The 14602-nt window shown below is 45.3% G+C and overlaps 1 protein-coding gene across 3 annotated transcripts in view; it reads right to left on the minus strand.

Annotated features, from left to right (window-relative positions):
* The window catches only part of EAF2 (ELL associated factor 2), a 19562-nt gene continuing 4960 nt past the window's right edge, over positions 1 to 14602 (minus strand). For 2 of the 3 annotated variants that reach the window (XM_056534619.1, XM_056534617.1), the window contains exons 3-6: positions 14143 to 14279; positions 5390 to 5535; positions 4790 to 5011; positions 1 to 397 (exon numbers count right to left, since the gene is read on the minus strand). In XM_056534619.1, the coding sequence (XP_056390594.1) occupies positions 351 to 397; positions 4790 to 5011; positions 5390 to 5483 (363 nt within the window). In that variant the 5' untranslated portion in view covers positions 5484 to 5535; positions 14143 to 14279 and the 3' untranslated portion in view covers positions 1 to 350. Of the gene's footprint in view, positions 398 to 4745; positions 5012 to 5389; positions 5536 to 14142; positions 14280 to 14602 lie in introns of all 3 variants that reach the window. The other variant, XM_056534618.1, reaches the window with a different exon arrangement.

The following is a 14602-nucleotide window of genomic DNA, read 5'->3' on the forward strand; positions in this document are numbered from 1 at the left end:
TCAGATAATTCACATTTTATTGCACTTTGGTTGTTTTTTTCTTCAGTTTTTTAAACAGAAAAAAATAATAAAGAAGAAGAAATACTGACTTTAGTCCTGACAAGATGCAGGGCCTGGCGGCTGCAGCGGCCGGTGAAGTCCTCCGTGAGGCGCTATACATCAAGTCAATAGAACAACTTAAAAGAAACAGAAAACTGCAGAAAATCTCTGGTCCTTGAGTTATAAGAGGCAGTGATGGTAGAAGGCGACAGCGGCGGCGGGGGAGGTCACACGAGCGGCCATAATAAACCCCCACCCAGACTGAGGCCCCGTCAGAACATTCAGATGTGGGGAAGCGTCAGCTCCGCGGCTCAGTCATCGCTGTCACTGCCAGACTCGCTCAGCTGCAGGTCATTCCCTGGAAAACAAAAGCGACAAATTCAAGCAGAGAGAGATCAGAGGAGAACAGCGGCAGCGCAAATCACAGCGGAATCAGCAGGAAAAACTTTTATTTTTCCAAATATGGAGATCAGCAAAAAGAGGATTCGACAATAAAAATAATGATAATAAATAAATAAATAATAATAATAATAATAATAAAAAAATATATAAATAAAAAATAACAATATAAATTATTATTAATATTTATATTAATATTTATTTATATTATAATTTTTATATATTATTTTTATTTATTATTATTTTTATTATTATTTATATATTATTAATATTAGAGATGAGCGAACTTACAGTAAATTCGATTCGTCACGAACTTCTCGGCTCGGCAGTTGATGACTTTTCCTGCATAAATTAGTTCAGCTTTCAGGTGCTCCGATGGGCTGGAAAAGGTGGATACAGTTCTGGGAGACTCTTTCCTAGGAATGTATCCACCTTTTCCAGCCCACCGGAGCACCGGAAAGCTGAACTAATTTATGCAGGAAAAGTCATATATTATCTAATCTATATCTATATCTATGTCAACTGGCTCCAGAAAGTTAAACAGATTTGTAAATTACTTCTATTAAAAAATCTTAATCCTTTCAGGACTTATGAGCTGCTGAAGTTGAGTTGTTCTTTTCTGTCTAAGTGCTCCCTGATGACACGTGTCTCGGGAACTGTCTAGAGTAGAAGCAAATTCCCAGAGCAAACCACTTCTAGTCTGAGCAGTTCCCAAGACAAGCAGAGATGTCAGCAGAGAGCACTGTTGTCAGACAGAAAAGAACAACTCAACTTCAGCTGCTGATAATTATTGTAGTGATTAAGATTTTTTTAATAGAAGTAATTTACAAATCTGTTTAACTTTCTGGAGCCAGTTGATATAAAAAAAAAAAAAAAAAAGAAAGTTTTTCCTGCAATACCCCTTTAACCCTTTCAGGACCGGCCATTTGGGGCTTTTTTTCTTCCTTTTTTGAGGTTTTGTTTTTCCTCCTTGTCTTCTAATGGACATAACTTATTTTTCCATCTGAAGACCATTATAAGGACTTGTTTTTGTGTCCCCAATTGTACTTTGTAATGACCTCACTCATTTTCCCTCCACATGTACAGTAAAAAAAAAAAAAATTTGTAGGGCAAAATTGAAAAAAACAAAAAAACACAATTTTGTTAATTTTGGGGGTTACCGTTTGTACCCAGTGTACCTTTTGGTTAAAATGACACCTTATCTTTATTCTGTAGGTCCATATGATTAAAATGATACCCAATTTATATGGGGTCTGTTTTATTTTACTACTTAAAAAATTCTACGTTTTTGTAAAAAAAATTGTATGCTTAAACGTGTCCACTTCTGACGCCTATAAAACTTTTTTATTTTTCCATATACAGGGATGTATGAGGGTCATTTTTTTTTGCGCCACGATCTGTAGTTTTTACTGGGACTATTTTTCTTTTGATGGCGTTTTATTTATTTTCCAGTATATGGAGTGACCAAAAATATACATTTCTGGCCTTAGGCTTTTTTTTTTTTTTTTTTACACTTGCCCCTTTGACTGTGCGGTATACCGTATTTTTCGCCGTATAAGACGCACTTTTTCTTCCCCAAAACTGGGGGGAAAAAGTCGGTGCGTCTTATACGGTGAATACACCCCTATCGCGGCGGTCCCTGCGGCCATCAACGGCCGGGACCCGCGGCTAATACAGGACATCACCGATCGCGGTGATGCCCTGTATTAACCCTTCAGACGCGGCGATCAAAGCTGACCGACGCGTCTGAAGGGAAAGTGACACTAACCCGGCTGTTCAGTTGGGCTGTTCGGGACCGCCGCGATTTCACCGCGGCGGTCTCGAACAGCCCGACTGAATAGCCGGGTTAGTGCTTACAGGACACCGGGAGGGACCTTACCTGCCTCCTCGGTGTCTTCTCCGTTCAGGGATCCCCTGTATGGCCGGCGCTCTCCTTCCTCGTCATCACGTACGTGCGTCGGCGTGCGTAACGACGTGATGGCGGCGACGGAGAGCGAGGATACCCGGCCGGCAGCAGAGACGTTCCGGAGCGACGGGGACACAACGGGGAAGCGGCGACAGCGATGGAGCGGAGCGGCGGGGACACGTGAGTATTACCTCCTATGCAGTGGTCTTCAATCTGCGGACCTCCAGATGTTGCAATACTACAACTCCCAGCATGCCCGGACAGCCAACGGCTGTCCGGGCATGCTGGGAGTTGTAGTTATGCAACATCTGGAGGTCCGCAGGTTGAAGACCACTATTGGGTTCAAAATCTTAATTTTTTTTTAGATTTTGCACCTATAAATTGGGTGCGTCTTATACGCCGGTGCGTCCTATAGGACGAAAAATACGGTAATTAACATTACATTTTAATATTTCACGCACGCGGAAATACCACACGTTCGGGTTAAATTTTGTTTACATAATTTTTATTTGAAAAATAGGAAAAGGGGATGTGATTTAAACTTTTATTAAGGACGGGGTTAATGCATAATAACTATTTTTTTTTTTTTACACTTTTTTGTATGGGGACTATAACATGTAATCTTTAGGTTGCATACAGTGATCAATGCTTCTCCATAGGAAAGCATTGATCAGTGTTATCTGTGCTCCATTGCTCCAGCCTGCCAAGGAGCTTTAGACCACCAATCGGACAGCGAGGAGGACTTCTCAGCTGATCGAGAGGCCGCGGTTTCACTGCCGCAGTCCTGATCAGCCGCTGCGCTAGGCAGGAACGGGATTTACAGCATTTAGACGTCACGATCAACATTGAACGCAGCGTCTCAAGGGTTAGTGCCGGACATTGGCCAGATCGGTGATATCCGGCATTAGCCGTGGGTCCCGGTTCCTAATAGCATTATCACCGGGAGCCTGCAAAAACTGCTCCCCGTCTGTCCGCAGGTTGTGTGTGGTATTACAACTTGGCTCCATTCACTTCAATGCAACTGAGCTGCAGAACCACACCCTATCTGGAGACCAACAGGGAGCCGTTTTTAGCTCAAATTAGCTGTCATTCTGGTCCTGATTAACCCTTTAACATAACCGGCCAATCTGCATTCCTTCTGGGACTTACTGGTCTCACAGTGATGGCAGCTCCGCCAAGCACTAGTTGCATGTCCTGCCTCAGGCAGTAGTTGGCAAAGCTAGTCAGTAGAGATGAGCGAACTTACAGTAAATTCGATTCGTCACAAACTTCTCGGCTCGGCAGTTGTTGACTTTTCCTGCATAAATGAGTTCAGCTTTCCGGTGCTCCCGTGGGCTGGAAAAGGTGGATACATTCCTAGGAGACTCTTTCCTAGGACTGTATCCACCTTTTCCAGCCCACCGGAGCACCTGAAAGCTGAACTAATTTACGCAGGAAAAGTCATCAACTGCCGAGCCGAGAAGTTTGTGACGAATCAAATTTACTGTATGTTCACTCATCTCTATTAGTCAGTGCTCCCATGACCAGTTCATCTTAGAGGGTGGGAGCTGGAGTAGAGGCCCCATTATTGTGATCAGACCCTTATCTATAATCTTGTGGATAGGGGATGATAAGTTTTATTCCCTGGATAACCTCTTTAAGGACGATGAAGACAAAGAGCAGGGAGGGAAGCATTCAGCCACGTGCTTCCCTCCCTCCTTCCAGGTAACATCACACGCACCTCTGGGCTCGTTCTCATGATTGGTTGTGGACTCTGAACACTCAGACCCCGACCAATTAAAACTTTTGATATTTCTCTCTTAACATATCAAGCTTTTTTTGTTTTTTTATCATGACAGTGCTTCTTTAAATTAATTATTACTTAAAGGGGTACTCCACCCCTAGATATCTTATCCCTTATACAAAGCATAGGGGATAAGATGTCTGATCACGGGGGTCCCCGTCGCTGGGGACCCCAATGATCTTGGCTGCGGCACCTCAGACATTCGATGCATGGAGCGAACTTCGCTCCGTGCGGATGACCGGCTATACGGGGCGGAGCTTCGTGACGTCACGGTCACGCCCGCTCGTGATGTTATGGCCACACCCCCTCTATGCAAGTCTATGGGAGGGGGCGTGACGTCCGTCACGCCCCCTCCCATAGACTTGCATTGAGGGGGCGTGACCATGACATCATGAGTCTCCGGCGCAGCAACCAACGCACTAAATAAACGCCGGGTGCAGCAGGGAGATAACGGATTCCCCAGCCGCGGGACCCCCGCGATCAGACATCTTATCCCCTATCCTTTGGAGAGGGGATAAGATCTCTAACAGCAGAGTACCCCTTTAATAGAACGCTCACCAGATTATGTGACCAATAAGGCGCTCAGATCGCCCCCTTGAGGATATTAGATTTACTTACAAACACCTTTACAATAAACTATGTCAGTGGCAGATGACACGTACTCAGGGTGCTCATCAGCTGCTTGCCGCCATCTTGGGACTTGCCGTTCCCGATCTCCATGCTGGAGGAGGATTGCTGGAGCTGGGAGGCCGAGCGCGAAGATTTTTTCCCCTCGTCTTCAGAGTCGCTGGAGCTGTCGCTGCTGGAGGACGATGAACTCTTGGACCCTGATGAACTGTCTGAGCTGCTCATCTGGTCGATAACACTGGCCTCCGCCATCAGCTCTGCAGAAAGACGGGAATTAACACGTGAGGGACGTCCCCTGCGACCGCCCGGGATCAATCCCAACACGGCGAGGAGCGGACCCTTCTCTTATGTCCCCCCTCAGCCATGTCAGGGATTATGTCTATAAAATAAGGGGAAGGTTTAGGTAGAAACTATTGTTACGTGGTCAATAACTTTTCCCCCCTCTAGGGGGCGCTCACTGTATTCTTCCTGATTCTGTTCATTACTAGTTGAATACATCTGCCTGATACTGATTTACAGGTAAATCTTTAACCCCTTAAAGGGGTACATGCTCCCCAAGTTACTTGAGCTGAATGTAGAATGATAGAAAACGCTGCAGAAAGCCGGAGCTCTGTCCTGACACAGTGTCACGGTACCTCGCTCTATGTCGTCCATTGGAGACGTGGGGGAGAGTTTGCCCAGGGGGGAGGAGGTTTTGCTGCTGGTTGGGGTCTTGCTGGTATTTCTCATCTGCTGTTGCTGCTGCTCGATGCGGGATTGGATCTTGCTGCTTCCTTCAGCTCTGAAATAAAAGTACAAACCGTAAGATCCCCAGAAATCTTCACAAGTCAACCACCTGATGTCCTGCATTTAAAGGGGATGTCTGGCGCATTTTCAAGAAGCCAATAAACATTCTAAAATACAAAGAAATTTGAAAGTGGACAAGTCCTTTAAGTCCTTAAAAGGGTTATCCACGAATAAAAAAAAAAAAAAGAGTTTCGCTTAAAGGCCACTCCCAGTCTGTCTCCAGATAGGATGTGGTTCTGCAGCTTAGTTCCATTGAAGTGAATGGAGCCAAGTTGTAATACCGCACCCAACCTGGAGACAGATTGGGAGCAGTCTTTTATAGAAATTAGGACTTTGTTTTGATTCCTGGATAACCCCTTTAAAGGGGTATTCTGGCGCTAAGACATCTTATCCCCTCTCCAAAGGAGAGGGGATAAGATGCCTGATCACGGGGGTCCCGCTGCTGGGGACCCCCGTGATCTTCCACGCCGCACCCTGTTAGAATCAGCCCCCGGAGCTCCAGGTCTAATTACTAGCGATCACGGGGACGGAGTATAGTGACGTCACGGCTCCGCCCCCCCCCGTGTGACGTCACAGCTCCGCCCCCTCAATGCAAGCCTATGGAGGGGGCATGATAGGTTCAAGTTATCCAGTCAACTTGGAATTTGCACTAGATTGTTTATCCCCATTTCATGTTATCTAGCAGCTCACTTAAAGGGTACCTCTCATCAAAAAAACTTTTGATATATTAAAGATTAATGTATGCAGAATAACTTTACAATTGCATGTTATTAAAAAATATGCTTCTTTCTATTTAATTTTCCACTTTGAAGAAATGACCACTAGGGGTCTCCCTACCAGTGCTGGCAGCAAGCATTTCAGACTCATGCTGGAGTCCTAAACACTACGAGCTGCCAGTCTGCTTTGTTCACAAAGGAGAACACTCAGAGCTGCCAGCCTGCTTTGTTCTCAGCCTGTTTGGCTGTGAACAAAGCAGGCTGGCAGCTCTGAGTGTTTAGGACTCCAGCAAGAGTCAGAAATGCTCGCTGACAGGACTGATCGGGAAAAATACAATAGAAAGAAGAAGAATATTTTTCATTAAGATGCTATTGGAAAGTTATTCAACATTCATTCATCTAAAATGTATCAAAAGTTTATTTGATGAGAGGTCCCCTTTAAGGCTGTACATTCTATTTGGCTGGTTGAAGTTGCACCAGTATCTAGAACTTCTCCAGGTCCTCCCCCTTTTATCCTGTTATTGTCATATCTTTGTCTCCAATAGTCATGTGTACATAAATTAAAAAATAACTGGAATACTTACCTTATGATTAATAATAACATTACTGATGTGAGCAATTAACATCCCTTTCATTGGTTTCAGTGGTTTAGTCATCTCGGCCCAACAATGCGGAACAGCCGGGATGAGATTTCCGCACTGTTCTTCCTCTATGCGGCTGTGTAATGGAGCGCTTTGCCATTCACTGTGGATGATAACCTGGGTCACATGACCGGGTCCTATCTTGTATACAGCTGCGCAACTGAGCGTTTTCGTCAATCCTTGCGGATGACTAAATGTGCCATAACCCGTCATGTGACTTGTCATAGGCAGTTGCGGACCGGAAGGTATGCAGACACGGGGGAAATCACGTGACCAGTATCTTAGATACCGCGACGCATACCGGCTCCATTTCCTTATACAGTGGTCCCTCGAGTTACAATATTAATTGGTTCCAGGACGACCATTGTAAGGTGAAACCATTGTATGTTGAGACCAGAACTCTATGGAAACCTGGTAATTGGTTCTGAAGCCACCAAAATGTCACCCAAAAATAGGCAAAAAAAAAAAGTGAGGATTAAAGAAAAATATGTAGATAACTAATATAGATAAAGCAAATCCTTACATATAAAAGTAAGAAAGAGCTGCTGGGAGCTGTATATAAAGCAAATCCTTACATATAAAAGTAAGAAAGAGATGCTGGGAGATGTATATAAAGCAAATCCTTACATATAAAAGTAAGAAAGAGCTGCTGGGAGATGTATATAAAGCAAATCCTTACATATAAAAGTAAGAAAGAGCTGCTGGGAGATGTATATAAAGCAAATCCTTACATATAAAAGTAATAAAGATCTGCTGGGAGCTGTAAATCACTGTCTATGTCAGTGTTTCCCAAGCAGGGAGCCTCCATCTGTTGCAAAACTACAACTCCCAGCATGCCCGGACAGCCAACGGCTGTCCGGGCATGCTGTGAGTTGTAGTTTTGCAACAGCTGGAGGCACCCTGGTTGGGAAACAATGGTTTATGTAGAGGACAGGAGCTTCTTCAGGGTCCTATAAAGTACACACAGTGTCCCAAATGGAGCCGTCCTTACTTGGTGTCCAAAAGGAGCAGCTGACCCTGGCACAGGTAAGGAGTAGTGCAGAACTTGTAGTTCCTCCCTGTACTGCGGGGGGCGCTACCAGACACCAGTCAGTGCATACACTTCAGTAATAGAGGTGATTTACCAGTAAAATGCCCATTCTGATTGGTCGGTTCCTCCAGTTATGACACGTTTCACAGATCCTGACTGTCTGTACATTGTATGTTGAGTCTGGTTTCAAGTTACGATGGTCCAGAAAAGACCATTGTATGTTGAAACTATTATATGTTGAGGCCATTGTAAGTTGAGGGATCACTGTACTACTAGCTACCGGATGTGACGTAGTGACGTTTACCTTCTGTTCGGTGCGGGCGATTCAATCTGGAATTAGTGGAATTGTGTATAGTCACTACATAAATAGGAACACGCCATGTGAATCAGCGTGGCGGCCTACCGTCTACCGGGACCGACCTTCATTCATATCTGTACGACATCTCTTATGCCCCTCACCGTCTCCTGACGATTGGGGCTGGAAACGCGTCGAGACGTTATGTTTCACTACAAACCTTGCCTTAATTATTATAGACCCTTCACATGTGGGGACTATTCAGACACAGCATTGTTCATACAGACACTCAGACACTCCGTCAGTGGGGTCTAATGGTCTAGTCAGTTATTGGCAACCGGCCCCCTACTCCTACCCTCACTTATCGAGGCAGCCTCCTACAGCGAGGCAGCCTCCTACAGCGAGGCAGCCTCCTACAGCGAGGCAGCCTCCTACAGCGAGGCAGCCTCCTACAGCGAGACAGCCTCCTACAGCGAGACAGCCTCCTACAGCGAGACAGCCTCCTACAGCGAGACAGCCTCCTACAGCGAGACAGCCTCCTACAGCGAGACAGCCTCCTACAGCGAGACAGCCTCCTACAGCGAGACAGCCTCCTACAGCGAGACAGCCTCCTACAGCGAGACAGCCTCCTACAGCGAGACAGCCTCCTACAGCGAGACAGCCTCCTACAGCGAGACAGCCTCCTACAGCGAGACAGCCTCCTACCTGTCTATATTCTCAGGGAATCTCTAGGAACGTAGGGGTAGGTTCCAGTGCGGGCCCATCCTTTTTAGGACGGACCACCCCGCCTAGGTATAGGGGTAGCATAGGGTTCCAGTCCGAGGGACATGTAGGTAGTGGCCGTTCTATCTCCTGGCCAGACATTTCCCTAGGCCCTCCCTCCCCATCTCGCTCTACCTTGTACCCCCTCTATCCTTTAGTGACAATATCCGAGTCTCCTAATATTGATCGATATCTATAGATCCTGAGATTGAGAACAATTTTAGCCTTCGTATAATATGAGCTGCACTTGTGGTTTTTCTTGACAGGTTTTAAAAAAAAAAAATCATCAATTAAAAGTTATGTTTTAGTGTTTTTTGGGTGACAAATCAATAAAGTATAGGGCGCATTTCTTTCAAAATCAGAAACGATGTACAAAAAATATGTCCCACAAATGAAGCATTCTTGGGGGGGTAAAAAAAAAAAAAAGCAAATTTTGAATTTTTTTAACACTGACTTTGTAATAATTCCTGCCAAAAAACGATGGTGTTAAAATACTCACTGTACCCCCTAGCGAATACCTTGAGGGGTCTAGTTTTTAAAATGGAGTCATTTAGGGGGAGTTCCTATGTTCTACCGCCTTCAAATTTCAGCAAATTTTGCATAGCACATATAAAAAGACGTACTTTTCAAAGTTTCAAGTAAAATGGTTAGGCTTCTAATTCATTTAAAATGTTAGTGAAAAAAAAAAAAATGCTTTAAAAATAAAAGTTGTCAACACCCCTGAGGAAGTCGCCGGTAAGGTTCCTAGTGACCACGTCCTCCTTTATATGGTGCACTCTCTTTTAGAGATGAGCGAACTTACAGTAAATTCAATTCGTCACGAACTTCTCGGCTCGGCGGTTGATGACCTTTCCTGCATAAATTAGTTCAGCTTTCCGGTGCTCCCGTGGGCTGGAAAAGGTGGATACAGTCCTAGGAGACTCTTTCCTAGGACTGTATCCACCTTTTCCAGCCACCGGAGCACCGGAAAGCTGAACTAATTTATGCAGGAAAAGTCATCAACTGTCGAGCTGAGAAGTTCGTGAAGAATCGAATTTACTGTAAGTTCGCTCATCTCTATATGCAGCTACTATTGGGATTTATTTTCCTATCTTACTAGGACTATTTGGATTGTACCCTTAAGGCATTTGTAGTACATTATACTAACCATCTAGCATTTTATATTATATATTTAACCCCTTAACGACACAGGATGTATATGTACGTCCTGCGCCGGCTCCCGCGATATGAACCGGGATCGCGCCGCGATCCCGCATCATATCGCGTCGGTCCCGGCGCTCATCAACAGCCGGGACCCGCGGCTAATACCACACATCGCCGATCGCGGCAATGTGCGCTATTAACCCTTTAGAAGCGGCGGTCAAAGCTGACCGCCGCTTCTAAAGCAAATGACCCGGCTGCTCAGTCGGGCTGTTCGGGACCGCCGCGGTTAAGTCGCGGCGTCCCAAACAGCTTGCAGGACAACGGGAGGGCCCTTACCTGCCTCCTCGGTGTCCGATCGACGAATGACTGCTCCGTGCCTGAGATCCAGGCAGGAGCAGTCAAGCGCCGATAACACTGATCACAGGCGTGTTAATACACGCCTGTGATCAGGATGAGCGATCAGTGTGTGCAGTGTTATAGGTCCCTATGGGATAACAATGATCAGTATAAGAGATCAGTGTGTGCAGTGTTATAGGTCCCTATGGGATAACAATGATCAGTGTGTGCAGTGTTATAGGTCCCTATGGGATAACAATGATCAGTGTGTGCAGTGTTATAGGTCCCTATGGGATAACAATGATCAGTATAAGAGATCAGTGTGTGCAGTGTTATAGGTCCCTATGGGACCTATAACACTGCAAAAAAAATGTAAAAAAAAGTGTTAAAGGTCATTTAACCCCTTCCCTAATAAAAGTTTGAATCACCCCCCTTTTCCCATAAAAAAAATAAAAAACAGTGTAAAAAAAATAAAAATAAACATATGTGGTATCTATGTAAATGTACGATCTATAAAAAGATATAATTAATTAAACCGCACGGTCAATGGCGTACACGCAAAAAAATTCCAAAGTCCAAAAAAGCGTATTTTGGTCACTTTTTATACCATTAAAAAATGAATAAAAAGTGATCAAAAAGTCCGATCAAAACAAAAATCATACCGATAAAAACTTCAGATCACGGCGCAAAAAATGAGTCCTCATACCGCCCTGTACATGGAAAAATAAAAAAGTTATAGGGGTCAGAAGATGACATTTTTAAACGTACACATTTTCCTGCATGTAGTTATGATTTTTTCCAGAAGTGCGACAAAATCAAACCTATATAAGTAGGGTATCATTTTAACCGTATGGACCTACAGAATAATGATAAGGTGTCATTTTACCGAAATATGCACTGCGTAGAAACGGAAGCCCCCAAAAGTTACAAAATGGCGTTTTTTTCTTCGATTTTGTCGCACAATGATTTTTTTTTCCGTTTCGCCGTGCATTTTTGGGTAAAATGACTAATGTCACTGCAAAGTAGAATTGGTGACGCAAAAAATAAGCCATAATATGGATTTTTAGGTGGAAAATTGAAAGGGTTATGATTTTTAAAAGGTAAGGAGGAAAAAACGAAAGTGCAAAAACGGAAAAACCCTGAGTCCTTAAGGGGTTAAGTACTGTATTGCATACTTCTATTCAGATTGGAGTACAGTGACCCCCCCGACCTACGATGGCCCCGACATACGATCATTTCAACATACGATGGTCTCTCAGAGGCAGCATCAATATACGATGCTTTTGTATGTCGGGGACATCGCATAAACGTCTATCCAGCAGCGCAGACTGCTTCAGCTGCCACCGGATAGCCGTTTACAGTGCCCCGTGTGGCCCGCTGACGATCACTTACCTGTCCTCGGGGCTCCGGCGCGTCCTCTTCGGGATCCCCTGCATCGTCGGCGCTCTCCATCATCGTCATCACGTCGCTGCGCGCACCGTCCCGTCATCCAATAGGAGCGGTGTGCGTAGCGACGTGATGATGGCGGCGATGGAGAGAGAAGATCCCGGGGAAGCAGAGGCCTTGCCGGAGCGTCGGGGACACCCCGGGGACGCGGCGACAGCGATGGACGGCGACATCCCGGGCAGCGGTGATGGTCCGGAGCGGCGAGGACAGGTGAGTACAACTTCCTCTAACAGTGGTCTACAACCTGCGGACCTCCAGATGTTACAAAACTACAACACCCAGCATGCCCGGACAGCCAACGGCTGTCCGGGCATGCTGGGTGTTGTAGTTTTGCAACATCTGGAGGTCCGCAGGTTGTAGACCACTGTCCTATACTTTACATTGCACGGATCCCTCAACATACGATGGTTTCAACAAACGATGGTCCGTTTGGAACGGATCACCATCATATGTTGAGGGACCCCTGTAGTTATTATTGTGTGTTTACTATTGACTATTCATAGTGTCTGAGGACGGGCGTCAGTTTCAGGTGAGGGGGGTTCATGGCCCCTCTCCTGGGTTGTGCAATTGGCTCTTGTGAGCCAGTATTTTAAGGTTTTTAATGTGGCTTTTTGTCATTAAAGGGGTATTCCAGGAAAAAACTTCTTTTTTTTATATATAATCAACCGGCTTCAGAAAGTTAAACAGATTTGTAAATTACTTCTATTAAAAAATCATAATCCTTTCAGTACTTATGAGCTTCTGAAGTTAAGGTTGTTCTTTTCTGTCTAAGTGCTCTCTGATGACACGTGTCTCGGGAAACGCCCAGTTTAGAAGAGGTTTGCTATGGGGATTTGCTTCTAAACTGGACAGTTCCCGAGACACGTGTCATCAGAGAGCACTTAGACAGAAAAGAACAACCTTAACTTCAGAAGCTCATAAGTACTGAAAGGATTAAGATTTTTTAATAGAAGTAATTTACAAATCTGTTTAACTTTCTGGAGCCAGTTGAATATATATATATATATATATATATATATATATATATATATATATATAAAGATTTTTCCTGGAATACCCCTTTAATTACTGTGTGTGTGTAGTTGGGTCTTTTTTGTGTAAACATTTAATAAATGTGTCTAGATTATTTATTGGTGTACTACTATGCTTCAGTGTCGCCTTTCATTACTGAGTAACACCCAACTGTACTTATTGGGTTGAGCCCCCATCATTCCGTTCCCCAGAATTATCGTGATTGGCAAAACGTTGCCAGAGTTATTCTCTGATAAAGTCAGACATCCCCGATTTGAAAAAAAAACAGGCCTGGTCTTTAAAGGGGTACTCGGCCCCTATCCTCATATCCCCTATCCAAATGATAGGGGATAAGATGTCAGATCATGGGGGTCCAGCCGCTGGGGACCCCCAGGATATCCGCTACAGCGCCCCGCTATCATTACTGCACAGAGCAAACTCCGGCCCAAGCGATACAGGGGCCGGAGCATCGTGACGTCACTGCTCCACCCCCTCGTGATGTCACAGCCCGCCCACTTAATGCAAGTCTATGGGAGGGGGAGTGATGGCCGCCACGCCCCCTCCCATAGTCTTGTATTGAGGGGGGTGGGCCGTGACATCATGAGGGGCGGAGCAGTGACGTAATGATGCTCCGCCCCTGTATTGCCCATCATTACGCACAGAGCGAGTTTGCTCTTTGCAGTAATGATAGCGGGGCGCTGCAGCGGAGATCCTGGGGGTCCCCAGCGGCGGGACCCCCGCGATCTGCCATCTTATCCCCTATCCTTTGCATAGGGGATAAGATACTAGGGCGGAGTACCCCTTTAAGGGGCGTACAGACCTAATTGTCTATGTCCTTAAGGGGTTTAACAGTTCCTGATACGGACAAAGGTGTCAGCAGAGAGCACTGTGGCCAGACAGAAAATAACTACACAACTTCCCGTGGAGCATACAGCAGCTGAAAGTACTGGAAGGATTAAAGGGGTACTCCGCTGCTCAGCATTTGGAACAAACGCAGTCACGCCCCTCCCATACACTTGCATTGAGGGGTCGGGGCGTGACGTCATGAGGGGGCAGGGCTATGATGTCACAAGCACCCAGCGCAGGCTCCTGCGTACCGAACAGTTTGTTCCAAATGCTGAGAAGCAGAGTACCCCTTTAAAAATTTTAAATACAGGTAATTTACAAATCTGTTTAGCTTTAAGTTTTTTGTTTCCTTTTCGTTTTTTCCTCCTTGCCATACCTGGTCTTCTTCACACTGATGTTACTGCTCAGCTTCTCCAGCCGGCACTCGCCCGTGTCATGGTTCACTATCAGGATACATTCCCGCAGGTACGGCCGCTTGGAGCCTTTAAATACGGTGATGGGTGCGGTGGATCCCTGGAAACAAAGCAAAACGTTCACAACAAAGACAGAAATCATCAGAATAAGAAATATATACAGAGAAGTGACTGCACAGACACCATAGGGTTACATACACCGGGACCAGGTAAGGGCATACAGGGGCTGTGATGGCGATTAACCCTATAAACACTCATGACCGATGCAGCGAATCACTTGCCGCTGTGTATGTTTCTATGTCTCGTGTGGTACATGCAGCCTCACCGCTAAGGCCAATGACCGGCTGTGGTGGTCACATGCAAGCACATAGTATTATCTCAATGGGAACAAATAGATAAACAAGGACTGGTGAAGGACTTAAT

This window comes from Hyla sarda, chromosome 8 (genome assembly GCF_029499605.1).
Source record: "Hyla sarda isolate aHylSar1 chromosome 8, aHylSar1.hap1, whole genome shotgun sequence".
NCBI classification, from domain to species: Eukaryota; Metazoa; Chordata; class Amphibia; order Anura; family Hylidae; genus Hyla; species Hyla sarda.